Below are 23,683 nucleotides of genomic sequence, written 5' to 3' on the forward strand. Positions count from 1 at the left end.
AAATCTGAGCCACCAACATGAGCTTGACTACAAGTGTTGTGCCCACCCCCCAGTCAAAAGCAAAGTCAGCCATACACAAAAAGCCACCTCTTGCTCTGGGAATAGGGTCTCTTTCTGAAGAGGCCAGTTTTTCTTGTCTAGGCTCAGATTTTAATGAAGTCTCCAGTCAGGAAATGTGAGACTTCACCGCCATAAGAGGGAAACTTCTGTGCTACAGATCTGCCTAACATTCCCCAGAGCAGAGGGCACCTTTTCATCCTGGCACTCCCTATCCCTGAAACAGCTCTGTCTTCAGTTAACCAACAGCAGAGCGAGAAAAGTCATGGCTTCGCAGCTTCGAGTGTTAAGACTGAGTTTAAAAGAAAAAGTGTATTTTGTGGGGTTTCAACAAGATCTGAGGCCCCAAATGAATTTTCACTGATGAGAGTTCACTCCCCTCCTTTGCCACTGTTTTCCTTTCCCCCCCCCCTCTTCCCCAGTGCCATAAAGTGAACATATCTCTGATTGGGGGAGGGGAAAAGGAAAAAAGAGAGAAGCTTCTTTAAAAGTGACAGTCAGCATCTCACTGCATTATGGGGATGGGACAGTGAGAGCCAGAAGGGCTTCATCACTGGCATATGTGGTTGAAAATGGGAACACTGTCACCTGAGAGTCCCCGAAGTTCAGAGCTCTGCCCAAGAACCTGTCCTAGGAGCTCTCAAGAGAAGCTTCCAACCCCGCTCTGGAACAGCTGCCACACATAGGACTACATACTGCAGATCCTTGCTCAGAAGGATACTTGCATTGCAAAAAGAAAAAATGCTAGTCACCTGGAAAACATCTCCTAAGGATTAGCTGAATCACACTCCAAATGAACCACACCCAAGCAGTTTGTTGCCATATTGGCAGCTCTGGCTAGGATTTAGAGGCCATTTTTTAAAAAAGCCAACAACGATATATTTGCATAGAAAGAGAGAAAGCTCCTACTCTACTACCTTGCCATTTATGATCTGGGAAGCAAAGTATTATTTTTCCCATAGGCTCAGATTTATATGGTACATATGCTTAGTAAGGTGGCCCTTAAGCTCTTAAAGCACTTCCCCATAATGTTTGTCTAGAAGTCCATGTTCATTCTGGTAGCTTTGAGGAGCATAATTTTACACGAAATACAGTTTCTGCAATTCTCTGAGGCCAAAGCTATGTGCCCATGTGGGAGTAAAATACAATCTCAATCCTGTAGGAACAGCAAAAAGCAAGAGTTCAGTCAGTAGAGGTTCAACAGACAGAACACTTGTTGTTAAGTCCCAAAGGAGAACATTACCAATTGTCTCATAAATTAAGTTTTGGAAGTGAAAAGGGAAGGGCTTTTACTTGACATGTTCACCATGATGAAAAATGTAAATACAAGTCAGTTCAAACAGGAAACTGTTCTTTAAGTTCTAGGCAGGGCTTACAAATTACTTTTCAGAGTCATGGCTCACCCTGGCCAAGTGAAGTTTCAGGGAGGGGAGGGGAAAGGAAGTTTGCCACTGGAAAAGCAATGGTAATTTTAAAGTAGTTCTTCAGTCATAGTAATTCACAACCAAAGGGAAAAATAATGATTGCAAGCTGCTGATGATTTAAGATGAAAAGACCTTATTTTAATACCCCACCTGACACTCCTTTCCAAGAACCAGAATCAGAGTCAAGAAAGCAGCTCCAACACCTACCCGCACATAGCGTAGAGTATTGGCAAGACCCATGCAAAACTTACATGGTAACTTACATGGTGGCGGGGACAAGCCATTTCGATTTAAAGTGCCCCCCATTAATACAAAGTTCATCTCCTCAGCAGAACATTGAAAGACTTCAACATATCTGTCCTTCATAGTTTTCTTATGACACTTCTGTGCAGCCAGAAAAGCTCGGTCTGCAGATTTCATCTGAATAAAAGCATCTCCCGATGGACGTCCCTGCAAATAGGGCAGACAAAAAGAAATGTTTCCGGAGCTCCTATGAAGTGGCTGCATAGCAATAATTTGCGTTGTTAGAAACGGGCAGCCCTCAGGACTATATACACACACCAATTTCTTCCTCCAGGTTCTTTTGTTACTGCTGGCAAGGGCTGACACTACTGTAAACCATTGCTTGTGCTTTAACATCTGCCTCTGCCAACCCTGCACATTCCTTATAGTTTTTCAGCTTTGGCTAAATCAAGTCCTCACAGACAGAGAGGTACTGGAATAACTATAGTCCCTTCTCCCTCCCCATGCCTGCAAAACACAGAAGCCCTACTCCAGGACAAGGAAGAATTTTGTAGTTTCAGCTTCGGCTTAGTGTCAACCAAAACAATTTTGTAAGAAACATCTTTATACCGCAATAGTCAGTGTAATCAGTGCAACCACTCAGGGAATTTCCGTAGAGTTGGAGGAGCTGCTGTCTCCTCCCTCTAAAGTCACAAGACTATGCAGATAAAGGTGATCAAGGAAAGGCACAATCCTTTGTCTAAAACGTTTTTGGTAGAAACTGCTTCCAGAAAACAATGGCAAAGATGTGACTGTTTATACATGTCAATGAGCTGTTAATCTGGGTACTTAGCTGGGACTGGTTAAAGAAAGCAACCATACAGTTCAGGAAACCCAAAACTTCAGCAGCTGACTTATGCCATAGGCAATCCTGTCTCTAAAAGGCCACAGTCCCATTTGTCCTCAATATACCTGAGGCACACTGTTCAGCAAGGCAGGGGCAAACCACCCCTCTGAGAGCTGGCACTGCCCACACCTTTATTTTGAAGATGCTCCTTGCCTGGTTCAGGAGGAATCATGCATGCTGTTGAGCAGGACTCTCCAGCTCAAGCCTCTTACAGCGCAGATCACAACTGCTGCTCTGGGTACATCAGCCCCTCCAAGACTGTGGCTTAGCTTTAGGCACATGGGTCTCAGTAACAGAAACCACTCTACAGCAAATGCAGCAGCAGGGTTCAAATAAACCAGCCATTTATTACTGGTACACTTTTAGAGGGGAGCTGGAGGCCAATTAATGCCATTAGTGTCAATCGTAAAGGTGCTTCCCTGTTGGTATCATGAGGAAGACAGTGTTTGCACATACAGGCAGTTGGCACAGACTGGTTACAGTGTGCCAGCCAACGTGGTGCCTACCAACCTGGTGATTCAGTACCATGTGAACTCCATGGGTCCGAATATCTGTAGAAAACTCCCCCAAGAACTCCAGGATGTCCTCTATAGTAGCAGCATAAGGAAGACCACGCAAACGTATACAGTCTCTGACGTTAGTGGGAGGCACAAATTGTTGAGGTAATACTGGAAGAATAGGAGGTGTCGGGAGAGGAATGAGAGGTGTGGAAGAGTACCTGTTCAGCACCTGTGCAAACCAGAAAAAACAGAGGTTACAGAAAGCATCCTTACTCATTCTTCAACTCAGCGGAACTGAATGTATCACCAATGACATCTGTTTTCACTCTGGGCAGTATGTTAAAAACAAGTGAGCTAGATTCTGGGCTTAAACCACAACAGCAGTGCTTAGAATTCAGATGTTTTAAAGTAAATCTTTGGATCATTCTTTTTTGGAAAAGATCATTTTGTTTTGGAGAATTTACTTGAACTGTTATGCAACTCTCAGAAGACCTCTTAGAACATGAAGCCTGTACTTCTACAGTATTTTTATTGGGAAAATATCCCAAAGCATTCTACCATCTACAGATGGTTACACTTCTACCTAAATATATCTCCTCTGCAAAACTTTAGGAGAGTCTGAGAACTAGAAGCATATTTCACTACCAAACAGCCCTGACTTGAGATGCAATAGTCCATCAGTAACATAGATGGTGTTACTGAGTCACAGGATCTGTAACAGTCATGCTTTGAGATTTCTTGTTACTAGTTTTAACAGTAAAACCCCTGCCTGGTCAAGAGTTCACTGACTACTCAATCACTACCCTTTAACTTTCTCTGAGCAAGATTAAGATTCATTTACATTTATACAGTTATCAGAAGGGTTTGCTAAACAAAGAAACTTATGAGAGCACTCGAGAAAAATACAATGATAAGAGCGAGTGTTGCAGCTATGCCTTCTCATCATTAGTGTCACCCTTCAAATGAGGCACTGAAAACTCTATATTTAGGGGATCAGAGCTGCCCCGTTGCTTGGTTACAATGACACAGTTATCGGTTGACCATAGCTTGCATCATAGACGAGACCTTTTAGAATCATGTTTAGAAGGAAGTTAATGACCTCAACTGAAGCTCTACAAATCTTCAGAAACATACATACACAATCCTCTCAGCCCTACTTCCTTTCCTTGATAGGATAACTGCAATCAATGGTCCATCAAGCCATGTTAATGCAAGAGGAGGCACTCGCCAGGTCCAGTTTCAGAAAATGGGACCTCTCCTGTGAGGACATGCTGAGAGAGTTGGGATTGTTCAGCCTGGAGAAAAGAAGGCTCTGGGGAGATCTAATTGCAGCTTACCAGTACCTGAAGGGGCCTACAGAAAAGCTGAAGAGGGACTGTTTACAAGGGCATGGAGTGATAGGACAAGGGGGAATGGCTTTAAGCTGAAGAAAGGGAGATTTAGATTAGATGTTAGGAAGAAATTCTTCTTTATGAATATGGTGAGGCACTGGCACAGGTTGCCCAGAGAGGCTGTGGATGCCCCCTCCCTGGAAGTGTTCAAGGCCAGGTTGGATGAGGCTTTGGGCAATGTGGTCTAGTGGAGGGTGTCCCTGCCCGCAGTAGGGGGGTTGGAACTAGATGATCTTTGAGGTGCCTTCCAACCCAAACCATTCTATGATTCTATGAAAATCCTACCACCCTCTGCTAGGTAGCCAGTGCTGGCAGAAGGTGGCTGAGACCTGCCCTTAGAGGCAATTTGTAAGAGTCTTCAGATACATTGCTCTGAAGAGGACAACTACATCAAAAGGCTCCAGTTTTCTGTGCTGGTAAGTGAAGATAAGTCTTCTAGATCAAGATTTGTTGCTAAAGCTCCTCCTGAATCATTGGACTTAAACAAATTCAGTATCTGTAGTGTAAAGCACCAGACCCACATAAACTTTCTGCTGTAACTGCTGTTTGCAAGGCTACTGGAAGCCAAACCCCCAAAGGTTTGTATATATGATTGAGAACATCCATATACCACAAGATCTTCCACTTAGAGAGAGCAAAACCTAATGGAAATTCAGACAGTACTCTTTCCAGCAACAGCTGAGAGCAAGAGAAAAGAAAAGAAGCTTTCAAGTCATGGCCAAGCAGTATTTGCTTCCACTACCATATGCCAGTGTAGGAGTTTGGATTAGGAGAGGCCAATGTTTGTAAAGCTTTACACCCACCTGCTGAACTTCTGCTGCAGTGCTCCTGAAGAGTTCAATGTACCTTTTCCCCAGCAAGTCCTTATGCTTTTTCAGTGCATTTTGTGCATATTCCTCACAAGCAAACAACACAAAGGCATCCCCTGTTGGCCTGCTGTCAGGGTACGTGACAAACAGGACTCCCTCCTTTCCTCCTGTTACAGGGCAGTGCTGGCCGAAGAACGTCAGCACTTCTTCTGTTGTTACGTTGAAAGGAAGACCTCGCATCCTGACAATCACTTGGTTTTCTTTCGACAAGAACTGCGCAACCTCGTTGGAAGTGCCTTTAACAAAAAAGTACAGAAGCTCTTAAGTCTAGGCAGCCACATAAAATCATGAGCAAGCCTGGCATAGCTACCTCCTCCTCACCACAGTTTTTGAGCGTGTAGAACAACATTTGCCTCCAAAGTCAGGAAAAGATATCCCACTTTCATAAACTAGAAATATTGTATAGGATACTTCCCATTGGAGTCTAACAATATTACTTCTTCATTGGAAGAGTTTCGTCCTTATTCAAAGGGAAAATAGAAAGTACTTACAATGTTCAGAGCCCAAGGAAAGCACAATCTGAATCTCTTGCGTGAGCAGTATCTGTGCTACTGTGCACCTTGCCTTTCTACCTTACGAATACCTTTGGCATGCTCTGAAGCCATAATACATAGTAACTAAGTACCCAGACCATTGTGCTGAGAAAGAAGGTTGGAAGAGCATGTTGAAAACAGCTCAGGAGTTTCATCCTATCCTGATAAAACTGTCAAGTCTGCTAATTCTACTTTCAGTATCTCTAGGAGAAGACCACTGATGCTCATACTTACAACACTACTCTAATAACACTATCCTAACCAAAGCTAGCTGCTAACCAACTTCACATCTTAATATGGTCCTTTCACTTACAGCCAGCTCATCCTGCAAAGAAGTTTGGGGAAAAAGGGTGTGTGTCTGGCACCACCAGTGTCCATGTGCGATGTCTTCACTTTGAATGATATAACTATTACCAAGCCTATCAATTAGCTATTTATTTGACAGCTTAATAGCCTCTCCCACTCTAAAACCTCAACCTCAAACATCCAGATAGTCATTTACAATCCCCAGACCAAGTCTCCACCAGGAACCAACAAGGACCTTAAGGTAGTATTGTAGATACATAACAGCTTATTGGATCTTAATTCAAATTTAGTATGCTTGCAGTCATAAAGGGGAGGAAAAGAGACCACGGGAGACTTTGTAGAGCAAGATTTGCAGCCTTTCAATTCAAGGCTGCAAATATTTCAATATTGCCCTTAAATATGTATTCCTGCTATAGTCCCCCTTTAGTTTGAAGCAAAGATTTGATTTGAAGAAAATCAGTTTTATAAATCCCTTGTTATTTACACTGTGTTATCTGTTTGCTTTTATACGCAAGTCTCCACAGCAACAGCAGTCATACTGTTTTGAAAAACAACTCTGGTTTTGTTTTTCAGCAATCAATAACATTTAGGTCCCTTCAGTTAAGATGACCTAACAAATTAAGTTCATATGCAAGATCACCTTGCCTGATCAAATCCTTATTTGATAGGCTGCTTGAAAATGGCAAGAATGTGGAAGAGAGATGGATAGATAAATCATGGAACGCCTTGAACTGTTGCTAGCAGCGTACATAGTAATCAACACACCAGCCAACTAGTTGTTCAAAGAAAGAAAATGAAAGGCAACATCCAACAGGAGCAGTTTACAGCCAAAAGTAAGTTACAGGTGCTGATGGAACAAACCCTCCCTTCCCACTCCCTAAAAATTACCTCCTGCAATTTTAAGGAAGTCTTCACCTGTTGCCTTGTATACCTAAGTAAAGAAAAGAGAACATGCAATTGGCATCCTATTTGCACTCCTTTCAAGAGAAGGATTTCTAAGCCAGTGTCACGCACCTCAATGTATCGATTCCCCATGTGATGCTTGTGCCTTTGTAGCGCTAGATCTCTGTGCTCTTCACTTACAAACCTCACGAGAGCTTCCCCATTCCTCCTACCTTGGGCGTTGAGACAGAGTGCAGCACCTCCCCTGCAGGATTTAAGAGATAAAACTCTGTGACCGATGCAGGCAAAGTACTACAAATGTAGAGGCAAATTCTTAGTTACTAACTTGGCAATATTTAGGCCTTTGAAGAATCTCGCTATGTCTTGGTCAGACGACTGCCACGGCAATCCTCTTGCTCGGATAACAGCATTGTCATCCACAAGTTCCATCTTGCTGCTGCAGGCACAGAAAGAGGGAATAATGCAGAGACATCTGCCTGTAGTATTTGCCGCACACCGCCCTCCCTGCTTGTCACCTGTGCTCCAGGGACAGGCTTCTGTCGCTGCTCCGTGTCTGCTGGGCAGCACTGCCAGGGCAGCGAGGGCTAAGCAACACCACCATCCAAAGCCACTGCACGGGTATCTCCTCAGGGAACATCTGCTCTCTTAAGCTGCCCCTTTCTCAGCTCCCCTTTCCTACTTCACCACATTCGCTCCTTGAGCTCTTATTTCTTTGAGCATGATTCCAATTTACTCCCCACTCCTGACATAGCAATGCTTTGTGCTTCTCCATTGTCTGAACAGGGTTACTGATATAAAATTAAACTTGCTATGATATAAAATTAAACTTGCTATTCTAACCTTAGCTAAGTGAAGCAGAGCAGTTAAATGTAACTGAGGTTAGTGCTTGCTATTTGTGCTGTGACAGTGTGTAAAAGCAGGTCACAATCCAAGACCAAATCTGTGCAGGGTTATACTCAACACACAGAGGACTCTTGCCCAAAGAGTTTAGCCTTAACAGTGCTTGTTCAGGCCATCCCTGTGCTACGAGAGATTAACAGAGCTACAGGCTGCACTGGCTGCTTAGCATGGGAATAGCCCAGCCACCAAAAGCCAAGTTTAATTGGTCATTTCTGCAGTCTCTTAAAAGTGCCACGTAGAACAAAACACTTACAGCTACCCAAGGCTGCCTTTCTGGCTATCGCAAGGACAGGTTTTCACACAGAAGACACTATGGGATTGAGTAAGCAGATGCAGTGTTGTTAAGCAGCAGAGGACTCCCTTGTACAAGAGGTATGCCCTGTTGTAGCAGGGTCATGTTTCTTGCTTATATTTTATCAGGTGACCTTTCTGTAGGTGTCTGTCCCAGACTATTCCCCCCCCACCTCTTAATTCTGTACTTCTCACTACCACAAATAAGACGGGAATCTTCCACCTCATTGCAGGATTTTGTTAGTGAAACAGAAAAAGCTTAGAACAATAACCCCTGAACTAATCTCACTGGGTGCTTTCTGCCAATATTGGTGCATTCTTTTCTTGCTTCTTTAAGCTCAGAAGAAGTGTGAGCATTATCTACTGTTATGACAGTTCCTTAATCTGGAAGAGGGAAGTAAGTGTTCAGGCAAGATGGGAATCTAAACAAGGCCAGTTTAACACCAGCCTCTTGTGGTACTGCAGAGGGAGTATCCAGCAAACCACTGAGGAAAATCTGTATTTGCACAAATAAAAGCATGATTACATTTTAAAAACCCAACAACAAATCAGTCATCAAAAGTAGATGAAGCTTTATGTTTAAAACATATTTGGGAAGAACACAATCATCATAGCTTAAGCGATTTCCTGGTAATACAGGATCTTTATGGAAATGTTTCTTCCCTATAAAAAAAATCATTATGTGTATTCAGTAACTGTGAAGCAAATAGCAGGAAAAGTATAAGAGTTAGTACCAATAGGGTTACTTTCACAAAAATGCTTGCATTCTTTGTTAATAGCATAGCACACTTAACACCTGTTATAAGCACTTATTAGCAGAACCCAGAACTACCAGCAGCTAACAAGCAACACTGAAGCCTAGCAAGAAAACTGGCTTGCATCTGATCATAGAATATCTGTTCCCTTTCTCACTTAAAGCAGCTAGTTTATCCCTACAGCAGTGGCGAGAAAAATAAGAATAATGGTAACAACCATTTGCAAATTAGAAATACAGAGAAGTACAGCTTATCTAAACACCATCTAAAAAAAGGGGGGGGGGGCGGGCACAGGAAGAGGGAGAAGGTACTTACCAAGGCCCACTTTCAAATTTGTAGTTCACTCTTTCTGGATCTGAAAATCTGTGATCTATGAAATACAGCACAAGTTATTTTCTTTTTCCTCAGCATACAAGAGAGGCAGGAAAAAAGCAAGCAATATAGAAAACTCATTCATCACGATCACTTACTGTATGGTTCAGATATCAGTGTTAAAATTATATTCCCCATATCTTCAACTTGAGAGACTCCATAGGGAAACGCTGGACTGTTCTTGTCAAGATTTAAATCTTTATGCTGGAGTTAAGTCAATCATCACCAAACAGATTTCTAATTGGCTTCCTGCTAGAGCAACAGGATTTCATGTTATCCTTGATGGTAAGTCACTTCTCAGGGGAAGATTTAATCCATTTTCCTGCTGGGCTACATTAACTGTTCTGCCTTGGTCTCTAACTACTGCCACCTGCGGGAGTATGAGGTCACACCAGAAAGTGTCTGGGGACATGAGACCCCATAATAAGGACATATATATTTAATGTACTCATGCATTATGTATGTTTGACAGACAGATACATTTTTGCATGCAGAAAAGACTGGAGCCCTGTCCTCTTTAATTAATATCTTCTTTAATCTCTAGGGGCAGATTTGGGGAAGGAGGAGAAGCAAATCACCAACTAGAAGCTCCAGAAATAGGAGGATATACCACATGCTTTCTGAACAAGTAAATCCCAAAGTAGAATAAATATCTTACCACTTCAACAAAATTCACAAATGGCACCTTGTCTAAACCTTACCTATTAGAAATAACGACTTGAGGTTTTTGCTGTTAAGCAGAAGCATTCTGAGAATCTGGTAAGAATGCACCATTGTGGATAACCAAGAAACAAAACAGAGTCCCACAACCCATATCCTTCTTCAATCTGAAGAATTTCAGAAAATGATAGCAAGGATAAGCTCTCCTGCCAATAGAGAGGAGGAAATGTTCTGTCCTGGAAAGAAAGGCTGTAGAACAAACAGATAAAGCCCCCCCATATTCAAAAAGGAAGTCTAATTTAAGTTGCACATACCATCTTTTTTTTCCACATAGCATTTACTATGGTATCTCTCCCACTTCCCGTCATATTTGCCCTTCTCTAGCACAAACCTACAGACTGTAAGATTACTTGCAACTGTACTCCATCATTTATAAAGCCAATTTTTAACAGGTCTTTTATACTCGTCAAAGAAGGACATGTGGGTAGAAGTAAAAAAAACAAGTACAGAACAAGAAGTGAAATATAAAGCAGTCTGGGAATAGGACTTGCTTTTTCGACTTCTTTCATCACTTTGCATCAAGACTTTAGAGCAAAAGTGAAAGAGTTTCTTAAATAAGACCTATCCTGGCATGGCAGTACAGTAACACAAGACACTCAAAACAGTCAAATGCACCAATTATTTGCCCACATTCCCACAAAGCTACATTAGACACATTTCAAGCGCTCAAAAGAGTCTGTATTTTGGTGCTCAAAAGTTGCTTCTCAGTCCAAGATAGCAAGGTTCCTCTTCAAAGATAAAAGTTTTCTCCACCTGGAGCTGTGCACATTTGAGTTGGCAGATGCCTACAAGCAGGGCACGGAACAGAACAGCAGCTTCTGTTAGAGACAGGCACCACACACCAGCTTTGTCCTATCATCTCATCAACAGGGGAGGCACCACAAATTTCATTGTGAAAGAGTCTTCCCTATTATTTGTGGGATGGCTGCAAGTCAGTCCTACAAAACAGATTTTTTTTAAAATTGTTTTTGAAGTTTAACTGTTATCTTGTTGTGAGATGAAAAACGATTTCAACTGAATTAATGAACTCCTCTTCCACACCAAGGAAAGGAAAACTGCTGTGCCAACACAATACACTTTGAGGCTAATTTGATTTTGAGGCTTTGTTGGGTTTAAGTGTGCATTGGAGTATGAAAGGTGAGAAGATGGTGCTTAAACTTCATATGTTCTTGTAAGACTAAGTTAATTATCATAGTTTAAAAAAAGAAAAAACTTAAACAAGTGATCTCTCCCCTCCAACCGCTTGACTAAATACAGTTTGCTAGCCATTGCCATTAGTCTTCCTCCCAGTACCTTCTTTGGTAGGTAGGGAGAACATTAAATGGTTTTCTTAAAAACCAAGCAAAAAATCCTGAACAAGCCACATACAACAACCCCAAAGAGCAGTTTGAGAGACTATGAGCATTTATGACAACAAGAAACTCCTTCATTGCAGTGTCTCTTCCTAAGCTGTACGCTCAAGCTCATCTCCTTCCCTGCTCCCTGGGGAAGGGGGCTTGAAAAGAAAACAAATAATCCACAGAAAGACTCCCTTGCAGAGAGGGTGCTTAATCAGCGCCACACAGATATTTCTGGGCACCTCATGTATCAGAGCAGAGAAGTGCTTCTCCTTTTCCTGACACCCTTCTGCCTGCAGCATCCAAGAGCTCTGTGCTGCACTTGTGCAGAGACTCTGCTGCCCATCCAGGGAACCAGAAGCTGCTGAAGATGCAGGTATTGGAACCCTGGTCTTGCCTGACCATTTTTATTAATATTTTGGAATTGTTATCTTTCCTCTGTCAAAGTCAAGAGAAACTGGGTAGGAGTTTCAATAGCTATTACGGCAGGGGACATGCACGCACATGTGCACACACATGCGCTTGGCTGTTACGCTGTGCTGTCAAAACTGAAGAAACATTTCAATATTTCCTTTTTCCAGAGCCAAAGATCCCTACAAGCAATCAGAGGCCAGAGAGGAGAATGCAGGAGCATGTAGGAGCTGGGAATTTGAAGCAAGGCTATCACACAATGATAAACAAACAACTCCCCCACCCTATGTTCATTTTCTTCAGAAAACATTTTCATTGAAAATATTGATCAACAGGAGATACAGTTCCTAAAAACACCCTAAAGCCAACAGAAGTTGGTACCAGGTGTTCAGACACAGGGAGTCAGTTGTGCCAAGGAACTCTAGATTAATCTAAACACAATGGGAAGGGAAGAAAAAAAGTCATCAACATTAGTAGGAGTGAGAAATTACTCACACCTTTGCCTCTGATTAGCTAGAAGCAAGGCTTTTAGGCAAGACTGGAGAAGAAAATTGATAACTTTCTGCCTACATAAAGGAGCATGTTACTAATAACATTAACTAAGTGAAAACCTGAATTCTAATGAACAAGACTGACTACATACAGATGGGACTCCTATGAACAGAGGGCACTGGAAATTATGGACACTTTGGAAAAAGCTGTTAATGGAAGAGGTTTTATAAACCCCACCCCTTGGTCTGTGGAGAGACAGGAGACCACACGTGTTTGTGTACAGTGATATTTAAATGTTGCCTCTCCTGGGCAACTGGAAAGAGTCGATTGCAGTGGATAAATCCAAGTTCCCAGTTAAAGAAGTGTTAGAAGACACACCTGGCTATCTAAAGCTACTATATGCAATAGCATGCACACATACATTCTAAATGAAGCAACGGGCAAAAGACACACCCAAGTAACAAGGCAGGAAAGAAGGAACTTCTTAATCTTGCTGTGCAGCTGCTGTACCACCTCCTGTACCACTCAGCAAGTTAGCAAAGGGGGAGCACGTTGTACATCAGAGTTGCCTATATAATATGGGAGCAGCTTCTAAACCATTTAACCATTTCCTCAGGTTCATCACACAGCTTTACCCACTGCCAGTGCCCTCCAAGACTTCTTCCCTCCCACTGTCTCCTCCATTTCTCAGTCTCGACTGCTTTCTTAACTACAGCGAAAGGAACTCTGAACAGCCAGCTCAGCTCTGAGATGACATGACATGAACTAGTATTGCAATTGTATTCTGCACTCATCCTCTTCCCCTTTTGTTCTGTTTTTAAGTCTCTTCAGGCATCTTTTTAAACACTGCTTTGCATAAAGGTTATCTGACATTACTCAGTTCCTGACTACTATCACAGGAAATACAAATAGCAATACACAAGATTCTCAGGTAATACCCAATAACGGGCTTTTTATTGCCAGAGTTAAGTACTATTGGTTATAACTGTGCTCCACATCATTGTTTTCAAGACTCCCAGGTAAAGAAAAAAAAAAACAAAAACCAAAAAACAACCCACAGGTTTCAGTTTTGCAGTATCCAGATTCTATCCAGCACATTAAGCAGGCTGTTCTGAAGTACGCCGGCATTTCTAATAACAACACCCGGCAGATACTCCTAGTAAGCAGTTATGCTCACAAACCCAGTTCAGAAGTGAGTGGAGCAAACCATGCACTGGAGGAAGCAAGAGCCATTTGCCATTTAATGGCTTCTGCACACCCAATCTTGAGGCAAAAGATGAGTCTTCTGCAGCCTAAATAAGAATAGTCATGCAAGCTTTGTTCACTCCACCCTGAAGGCACTTACAGCGGTGAAAACTGGCTCAGCAAGCTTTGCAAATCAAGAAGTGCAGCAAGTATGGGAGGTACAGAGGGTGCAAGAACAACCCTGCTCCTTTTGTATACTTACACATGTTTGAAAAAAAATAAAAGAGATTTCAACAGACCTGAGTTCCTTTCTCTGCCGGAACACGATCGCTTCAATCAAGTTCTTTTTGTTACTCGAAATTTCTCATAATTGTCCTGCTGTCACTACTCTTACACAATACTGACTAAAGAAAGCCTGCCAGAAGACCGTCTTCTACACCAAAAACTGTTTTGAGACCATAAATTAGGCAGCAGTAGCACTCAGATAAGAGTTACAACTAATCTCAGTTCTTCCTCAGTCCCTCAAGTTCCATGGCATTTTAAACATCCCCTTACCTTGCATTAAAAGAAATAACTGGCTGTTTGTACATGAAATGTATATTCCTTGGGGGGGGTGGGGGTGGTGTGTGTCGGGGGGGGGCGGGGGGAGGAGAATGTAAAGCTTTCACCTGAACTCTTGGGTTTGGAATGGTTGTCTTACTGTACACAATTAGTAGTTTGCTGAAAGAGTAACTCTCAAAAGTACTTTCTAAAGGAAGAATACCACAGCTGATTATTTGGTTTAATATCTATGTTCTTTTTCAAGATTGTGCTTGCCTTGTCTGCAAGAAATACATAGTCAAGCACCAACCATCCAGTGTTTTATACACTGGAATATATTATCTTGAGTGACTGTGTAGTATGAAATTATCTCCCCTGACTGTTGGGAGCAATAGAGCACATTCTCCATTTGCCTGTAATTTAAGTATTAAGTATTTGCCTGTAATAAAAGTATTTGGAAGACTCCTAATAATTTAAGTGACTGTACAATATTACCCAGCTTTCCCTCAACATTTTCATATCTCACAAGTTTCCTTTCGCTGATCACAACCATCTTACATGCAGGTAAATAGACATGGAAGTACATGAAAGGATATGCCCCCAAAATTATTCTACTCCTGCCCTTACCAGTTGGTTAACGCAGGTCTTCTGCATCTCTAGTCAGTACGCTAGCCCCAACCCAAAACCTTCTTTCCCCACCAAATGCTAACAACCCTGGCCCAGTGTAGTTTGTGTGGCATAAGCCATAAAAGATTCCATCCCACAGCCCCTTTAGCTATGGGGTGGAAGATTTGCAAGTTCTACAAGAGTAACAAGAGCTTGATGTCAGATTCTGCGCACTAATTTGTGCCTTCATTTCAACCTACTCCATTTGGTTTTAGTTTGGTTTTGTGTCCCCTGCCCCAGCATATCCACTTCAAATCCAAGTTACTTTTCATTTAGACATTTTCCTTTCTTTGCTACTCAGGAGGAAAATAGCTGTCCTGCTTGCATGAAGCAGAAAAATATCTCTGCACATAACTGTTTGAACTAGTCTTTAGACTTCGCCCCTGCTTCAACAATTTTTTTTTGATTGCAAGCATTACATGCGCCTCCAGACTCTCCAAGTGCAACTAACTTGTACTAACTTAAATCTCCTCGGTGTTAGAAGCTGTATATCTGAGCAAGATGAGGAGAAAGAAAATTATCATATTTGTCAATAAAAGGAAAACAAAAGTTTACCATTTTGGTCTCTGCATCCTCCACCCCCAACACTCTCAAGCAATACAGGGCAGAGACAGTTGATTTCAGCCATGTTGCATAAACATAGCAAGTTTACAAGTAAGAGCACCAGCAGTTACAGAACAAGACAAACCACAAGGATTAATACAAAAACAGAACGAAGTTGTTTAGGTTTATACACCTGAAGAAGCATATTGAATTCAGAATTCAGACTCAAGTAGAGGGCATTTGAAAAGACTGAGCCCCTAGGAACTTGGAGGAAATACTACAGGCAACCACCAAAACCACCCGCAGACAGCACTGACTCCTCAGGGGCTTCCTGACAGTCGGTGATACGGGGTGGTCTGCTCTCTCATCCCAGCAGGCGGGGAGCGCGCAGTCAGTCACTGTGCCTTAGCTGACCAGTGACGCTCCAGGTGGCTACAGTCACACAACTGTTTCCACAGTGCCAAGACGTACACCAGACGTTCACATGAGGAAAAAGCAAAGGCATCTCTCCAAAACAGCCGAAGTAGCTCATTGTCTTTGACTTCTCCAGCTGATGTCACAGCATCCCTAAACAATGTATTATGTTTCTGATCATGACTTTAGGAAGTCTCCATCATCCAGCTTCTAGACTATGCAAAACAAGCATTGATTTTTTTTTTTTAAATGTAGAAAAGCAAAATAACACTCCTACACCAAGCATACTGTTTTGCTTCAGAGTAGAGGGAGAAGTGATTTCTGCCCCTTCACTAGGGGAGATTAATCTTAATTCACAGATGACAAAGCAGAGCAGACAGGCTCCAGTATTCAACCTTATGGTTTACCACAAAAAATCCACATACACATAGATAGTTTAGCCTCCCCCGACACAGGTACAAAGGCCAGACAGTACTAGTCCTGAGTGAAAGGCCAAAATAATTCAGAAGCCACAGACTTTTGAGTCTGAAAAATACCAGCTCTTAATGGCAACCACTCTATGGATTCAAGTTTTTAATATAAGCTAGTCAGAGGAAACAAGAACAACAAAAGAAACCCAATATAGAAAAAAAAATTACTCTCAAATTCCTTTATCCCTCCTTGCTTCCTTTATCCCTCCTTGCTAGCTAGCTTTTGCGGTCACTGCTTCAGTAGGTCAGTAGGGAAGTCAAGTATTTCCCATGTCCGAGAGTACATTTGAGATGAGGACTGGAGCCTGCAGCAAGAGGGGAGCCTGCCAGGGAAGCAAGGAGGAAGCACGGCCAAACCATTCACAGCCCCAGTTTTGGCTCTGGTAATTGCACGTGGCATGCAAACAAAACCAATCTAAGACTAGTAAAGAGCCAGACAGGACTAGGTTACTTAAGATTATTCAGAAAGTAATTTTAGACATCCCTTTCACTGAAAATGGAAGCATGTTACTGACTGTATCTTACTGTCAGCACAGCCTCACCTTGCGAGGTGTGGCACATAGAACTTCCACGAGACTGAATACGTGTGCCAACAGCATCCCTGCCTAAGGTTTGCTCCTGAATCAAAGATTCACTACAAGTTCACATCAAGAATAACCATCCCCCCTCCTAAAAATTAAAATGGTCTCCCAACACTCTTATCTAAAAATAAAATAAGAAAATCTGATGCAACAAGCAACCGCACAAGTTTAATATTAGGATTCAAATGACTGATATGAATAAGTGTACCAGTTACACTAAACTGTGAAGTTTAGAGACAAATGTATAAAGGTAGTAAAGAAAATGTACAGAAATCAAGAAGAAAGACAGGATTTTCCCTATGGGAGCATGCATCTTCATATGTTTTTATCTTTATGAGAAAGCTCAGTACAGCACTGAGTCACTCATTAAAGTTATATCACCCCTAAACATGTGTCGCAAGCATTACTCACACAGCTCTGTCCTAAAATTCAGCCGAAGCTGTAAGAGCAGTAGACACCGTCACTGTTAAAAGGATACATTCTGTCATGGCTGCAACATCGAGTTTGCTAATGTCAGGTGAGCCAGGGCAACATTTCTTGAACTCTTTCCGCAAGTCAAAAAAGGAGTAGAAGCATTCAGGCAGTAAGATATTCTGTAAAAGGACAAAATAACTACTGTCAGCTAGGGTGGGTTTAATCTACTTTGCCTTTAGATACCAAATTTTCCAACAATTTCCTTATAATGGGTAGGAAACACAAACAGCGTTTGCTACAGAGAACTTGCGTAGCTCTTCTTAGCCACATAAGTATGTTTATAAATTTTTTGCTTAAGCAGCTTCCTCTCTATGTGCTTTAAAAAAGAGAAATGTGCTTTTTCACTGCCAGAGAAACATTTGCTATTATTACTAGTGCCTCACATCCAATATACACGTAGGAGAGCAAATGTCTGCTATTGCAACATTTATCATCAATTCTTGATTCCAGTTTTAACTGTCAAAAGCCAGAGGGCACTCAGTTCAGTTTAGAGAGCCAAGCAAATTTTGCAAGGCTAGCAGAAGACATTTTGCTTTATAGACGAGGTTGAGTTTTCAGAGAACAGTCACACTTCCAATATTTATTCCCTTAAAAAAGTAATAATAAAACAGCAACCAAAAGTCCCAACTGTGTGCAAATGAGGGTTTGATATGGTACAGAGGTTATCAGTCTGTGCGTGTAACTGCTTTAATTGCAGCGTACGAAGCCAGGAGCAAGTTACATAGCCCACTGGAAGTAATAAAACCCTTTTCACCGCACCACTACACCTACTACATGCTCTTAATATTTTTTTTTTTTTGCGGGGGGTGGGGGGGAAGATGTGGAGAAGAGTTGGGGGAAGCTGTTTAAACCAACACAACCCCCTACTCCTTCAGTTAGCTCTTCCCCACAGACACAATACTTCGTGTTCCACTTGGCTGTTTGTTGCCTGCAATGCCTCTCTAGACCAAGAGCAAGGGCTTTAACAACTAGTTAGCATCTTGGCATTGTAACAGAATGACAGGGTATGTGAAAGCACATTTGGGGAGCCCAAAGAAAGAAGTTTAGGCTCCAAAACAAGTTCTGCTTTGAGAACATTAGAGCTTATCTTAGCATATGGACAGGTGTATTAGGCAAACGATACTCTTTAAAGACAAACTTATGAAAATGCAGGTGTGCTTGCCAAGATTTCCTGCTCTAGTTTTAGCATAGCTATTTTTCTTCCTCCATGAGAGATCAAGTTCTGTACTTCACTGACATTCACTTGGAACAGTTGATGCCAATTCATTCTCTGAATACCATGAGCTTCTTGACTGGTTCAGACTGGGCATCTTAAAGAAATAAATATAGCCTAGTGGTTTCTGCTTATCTGGTTGTTAGTAATCCCCCACCCCAACCACAGGATTAGGGTATTCACCGAAGAACTATTACAGATCTCATAAGCATCTGGTTTACTTAATCTGTAGGCAGCACTGAGCAGATTTCAAATGAACAGTTCTCAACAAAACAGCAACAGAAGATTTTGATGAAGACTTGATTCCTATCAATGCCCCTGTGATGATATAGAAAAAGGATGTCTATCTCCAACACCAAACTTAAATAATCCTAGGAGTTGTTCTGACTTATCCACACAATTTAACTGCATGGAAAGATCAACTGTATAAAATATATACCCATTACAAGTGACAAGAAAGTCTGTCAACAATATGTTTCCCCATTTTCTCACATTATACCCTAAGACAAGTCACATATATAATGACTGTCCCTTCCTTATGAATCATGCTCACCGTTTCTCTTTCAACCCTTTAAAGGTATAAATACTTAGAGCACCAACAAGCATTAAACCCAAACTCATCCAATATCAGTTTTGTAACAGCACAGACTTGCAGTAGTGTCCCTTCAAAGATGAAGCAGCGAATTGATGGGCAATTAGAGGAGAACAGCTCAGTTACGGAGTAATGCACATTCATAGCAAACCACAAAATGAGATGTTATTAATATTGATGCAGTTATTTCAGGACTAGAGACTTGCCATATTGGTGCAACTCTATCACTAATGAAAAGTGGGTAGGACCTCATAATACTGTTAGCAATTTGGCAACTCTGAAGTTATGGAAAACTCTAGACTATGGGACTAGTCATCACTCAGCCTGCCTCAAACTAGTGCTCAGCTCCTTACAAATACCAGCACCGCCCTCAGAGCATCAACTGAATGCACAAAGATGGAAAGCTGCTGAAGCTAAAGGTGAATGTAAAATTTCAAAAGGCAGTTTATGATTAAGGTGGTTAACTATTTGGCAACGCTTCCAAATTCCCACCTGTTAACCCATTGTAGCTCCTACAGCTGTAGAAGCTAGGAGTACTCCGTCAATACATTGTTCCTTCCTCAAACACTTCATTCAAAAAAATCTTTCTTCTGATTTAACATAAAAAAAGCATCTCAGAGCTACACAAGCACAGGGCATTGTCTATGCCTTCCACATGGACAGGCTCTTCAGTCTGGTAAGCATATTAGCATAGGAGCAACGTTTGTACTATGGTTTGTGGAGGCACCTTCACATCAAAGAAAAGTTGATCAATTTTGCAAGAAATCGTATAAAGCACACTAAGAGTCAAACTTAAGCTACAACTACATACCTTTTTGGAAGCTTCAGGGTGCAGAACCTGCCTAATGTGCAACTGTCCATCAGTACAGAAACAGAAGGAAGTACCTACACCAATGTTCAGCTCATTGCTCACGGACTGATTAAACTGAAAGCAGGAACAACAAAACACATGCATGTAAAAGAGATCAGAGTGGTTGCACTAGGCAGTGTCATCAGTTGGTAACATGTTATTCCTGGGCAGCAGGAATATGGAGCTGGAATTTCTTTTTCTATGAGCCTAGCCCGTCACTTCTGTAGATTTGTTTCTTACTAGCTAAGCACATGATAGATAATTATCCTCACAAGGAAATTGTCCCCTTTCCCCCCCCCTTCTACTGAGAAGTGGCCACACAGATAGTCCACATCACAGAAAAAAATCTTTTTCCAGGAGCATTTGCAAGAACACTGCAAGGAGACAAAGCTAGTTGCAGAGCGCTGAGGGAGTGCCAGGGCAGAAGAGCCTTTCGGACAGGGCACTGAAGCATGTTGGAAAGGAGACAGGCTTTCAGCCCAACCCTCACATACACCTCCCTGTTTATCTGGGGGCTTCAGTACCATCTCCTTCCCAGGACTGATGAGCCACCACGAGCCTTAACGGGGTCTGCCACCACCCAGCCTTTTCAGGGAGCACCTACACTTAGCCTGATTGGGGCTCACCGTAAGATGAGACTCAGGGTTCAGCAGAGCAGGAGACCAGGGTAGAGGGATGCCTGACCTTCCTCTCTTGGGGTTCAGTCCCTCCCAAAGTGAATGAGCAAAAGGCAAGTGAGAAACCCCCAGAAAGCCCACTGCAGACCAGGCTGCCTGTCCCACACATCTGTGGTGCCCCTGTGCCAGGCTCCAGTGCCCCAATGGTGGTGGTGGAAGGGATAAATGCATAAATAACACTGCCTCTACCCCACCAGGGAGCTCCCAAGGGAGACCAGCACCCAGCAGCCAGTTATAGGGTGTCACCTGTCTCAATGCCTGCTCCAGCGGTGGAGCCAGTGCCAGGCTCTCCACATCCACCTGGGTGATCTCCTGGCACTCAGCCGTCAGCTCCGGGTGGTCAGGCCGGACCAGCACATCGTGCAGGTGCCCCAGCTCCAGAGAAAGCAGAGGAGGGGCGAGTCAGCTCCCCAGGCTGGAGGTTCCCACCTGCAGCACCGGCCCCTGCCCTCCACCAGAGCCTGCTCCAGTCTGGGGCACCCACCACCAGCCCAGCGCTGGGGCCACCCCGCCTGTGCTCGGCACGGCTGGAGCCAAGGGGAGCAGCAGGTCGGGGCGCTCCCCCTTCGGGGGAAAATACCTCCTTACTCCTCAGGTCGACCACTTTCCACAGGAGCTGGAGCAGCTCTCGCTCATCCGAGCCCAGCCTTGCTCCGTTGGTGCCCGCCGTGGTAACGAAGAGGATCACCAGGTAGTCGGGAGACGCCGTCATGGTGCCACCGGGCCAGTGGAAAGGATGAAAAGAGGGGGGAAAGGAAGAGAGAAAAGGGGGAAATGAAGGTGCGGGGGGGAAGAGGGAAGAAGCGAGGCCAGAAACTTTCCCTGCCTGAGGCGCTTCCAAGCCAGACTCGAGCGAGAGTACCCCCACCTGCAGCCTCGCTCCCCGAGGACCCGGCGCGGCGGAGGCACACAGCTACCCCCCTTTTCCCACCCCCCCTTTTTTTTTCCCGGGGTGGGCGGCGGCCGCTCCCACGCCGGCTGCACCCCTGGGAAGCGCGCAATGGCTGCGGGCTTTTCTGCGCGGGGCCGCGGCCCTACCTGCCCACCCCCTGGCCCACGTGGTGCAGGTAGCACACACCTGGCGCCGCCCGCCCATTGGCCCCGCCGAGCGGGGACGTGGCAAGCGCGGCGAGGGGGGGGTTGGCGGAGTGAGGGGTCGTGATTGCGGGCGGGGCCCGGGGCCGCTCCGGGAGCCCTAACGCGGACCGGCGGTGTCCCGGACCCTGCCGGGCTGCGCCTCCCGCCCTCGGGGCGCGCTGCCCGGGAAGGTGCGAGTCCTCACCGACGGGACGGCGTGAGGGGAGCGGGCCCCGGGCGGGGCCGCCCGCTCCTGCCGGGACATGTCTCGGGCGGGGAGGGCAGGTCGGATGGAAGGGGAGGGGAGACGGCCACACCGCCCGCAGCCGCCCCGGCGCGTCTCCGCCCCCGGCGCGGGGAGAGCGCGGCCGTCGGGGGCCGCTGGGGCCGGGCTGTGCGGCGCCAGGGAGCACCGCGGCGGTGTGCGGGCCGGATGCCGCCGGGAGCAACTCCCGCCGAGGGAGCCGAGCGGGCTTGGGACGGTGGAGCCTTTTCCTCTGCCGTGCTCAAGGCAGCGGCGTGGAAGCTTCTGTACTGCCCCGGCACGGCGGATCTAGTCGTGTGTTAAGAGCTGGCTGGTTTGGCGGACGCAGCCTTCCCTCAATGAACGTAGTGGCTTTGGTCCTTGTGACAACAACCCCTCTTCTGGTGATCAGTTTCACTGTGAAATTTATGTTTTACATGCCTATTGCTCTAAACCTGGGTTTTTTTTATGACAAATAACCGAAAAGGTCACTGAATGTAGGGAAAACAAGTAACACTAACTTTCTCCAAGGAAATCCTGTAGTACACATAGCTCTTTAAGACCCTGGTTGTGTATTTCCAGCTTCACTGTGATGCTGCTTATCTAAATCTCTACTGAGGTGATGGTGTACATCATGCTTTTCTTCATCACTGTTCCTTGTGCTGGTGCAGGTTCACAGCTTGCACTGCCTTTTATTAATGCATCCACATACGTCGGTTTGGCAGGAAGGGAGAGGATGTGTTCCACAAGCGCTGGGGATCCTGTCAGCCACTGACTAGTCCACATAGTGCCTGCCACCCTCATCCTGCCCTGCCGCAGTCTGGTGCAGTGTGGTTCTCCTTCCACTGCCACCATGTTCCTGCTTGATAAGTTTATGTACTGCAGTAGACAGCCTTTGTGTGATGGAAGATGGCTGGAGTAATTTTCACCCTTTTTGGTATAAGATTTTGAAAATGGCATTCCCTGATAGCAGATACTGCAATTTGAGGGGTAAAGACGGCAAATTAATTCCTTAACTTTTTGAAAGCGGTGGCTGAAATTTACCATGTGAATCTGGCATCAGAGCTAATTGTGCCTCTTTTGTCAGAGGGTCAGAGTGCCTGGTTTACTTTGTGCATTTGTCTTTTGACTTTCCAATGCATTGAGCAAAACACACGTGAAGTGGTGCACTGGGGTGTGTGTCTCAGTGGTGGTTGCAGCCAATCTGTACTCAGCATCTGAGGAGCAGGGTTGGTCCTCACATGGGGACTTGCCCAGTGGCCTTTCCTAGCCTGGTGCGGAGGGATTTGATGGTACACAGAATTTCTTTGCACAGTTTCCCTTTCAGGTCTTAATTTAGTGCAATTTCTTCTTTAAAAAAAAAAAAAAAAAAAAACCAAAACCAAACCCCAAAACTTTAGTAAAAAAGTTTCTGGACAGGTATCTGTTCCTTTACTTGTGATTTGTTGTGTTCTGGCTTACCCATTTCTCTTTTCTTCCCTCTTATCCCTTATTGTCTCATTCTATCTTGTCTGTTTCCATCCAGGAGCATCAGAGTCCACTGCTTATTGCTACAGCAGGCTGCCATTACATACAGTAACCCCCTTCATAGGTTAAGCTGTACCCTAAAAGTACTTTCAATTTCCATTATGTCTTTTGGGTTCTTGATTAATCCATGTTTTTTTTATTTATTTCGGAAGCTGCTCACCGCTAATTGCTGCTGTAGTGCCATTACCTTTTATTTTTCTCTTTCTTGGGTAACACATTCCCTAAAATGCCGATTTTCCA

At 44.0% G+C, this 23,683-nt stretch overlaps 1 protein-coding gene across 4 annotated transcripts in view; it reads right to left on the reverse strand.

Moving 5' to 3' along the window:
* Positions 1-21,610, reverse strand: part of ESRP1 (epithelial splicing regulatory protein 1) — a 35,180-nt gene extending 13,570 nt beyond the window's left edge. For 2 of the 4 annotated variants that reach the window (XM_054816387.1, XM_054816388.1), the window contains exons 1-12: positions 21,176-21,604; positions 20,842-20,970; positions 19,880-19,993; positions 17,268-17,382; positions 9,529-9,627; positions 9,374-9,428; positions 7,438-7,548; positions 7,224-7,356; positions 7,098-7,140; positions 5,305-5,606; positions 3,121-3,339; positions 1,733-1,931 (exon numbers count right to left, since the gene is read on the reverse strand). In XM_054816387.1, coding sequence (XP_054672362.1) covers positions 1,733-1,931; positions 3,121-3,339; positions 5,305-5,606; positions 7,098-7,140; positions 7,224-7,356; positions 7,438-7,548; positions 9,374-9,428; positions 9,529-9,627; positions 17,268-17,382; positions 19,880-19,993; positions 20,842-20,970; positions 21,176-21,307 — 1,651 coding nt within the window. In that variant the 5' untranslated portion in view covers positions 21,308-21,604. Of the gene's footprint in view, positions 1-1,732; positions 1,932-3,120; positions 3,340-5,304; positions 5,607-7,097; positions 7,141-7,223; positions 7,357-7,437; positions 7,549-9,373; positions 9,429-9,528; positions 9,628-17,267; positions 17,383-19,879; positions 19,994-20,841; positions 20,971-21,175 lie in introns of all 4 variants that reach the window. The other 2 variants (XM_054816385.1, XM_054816386.1) reach the window with 2 other exon arrangements.
* Between the last annotated feature and the right edge of the window lie 2,073 nt (positions 21,611-23,683).

This window comes from Grus americana, chromosome 2 (assembly GCF_028858705.1).
Source record: "Grus americana isolate bGruAme1 chromosome 2, bGruAme1.mat, whole genome shotgun sequence".
NCBI lineage: Eukaryota > Metazoa > Chordata > Aves > Gruiformes > Gruidae > Grus > Grus americana.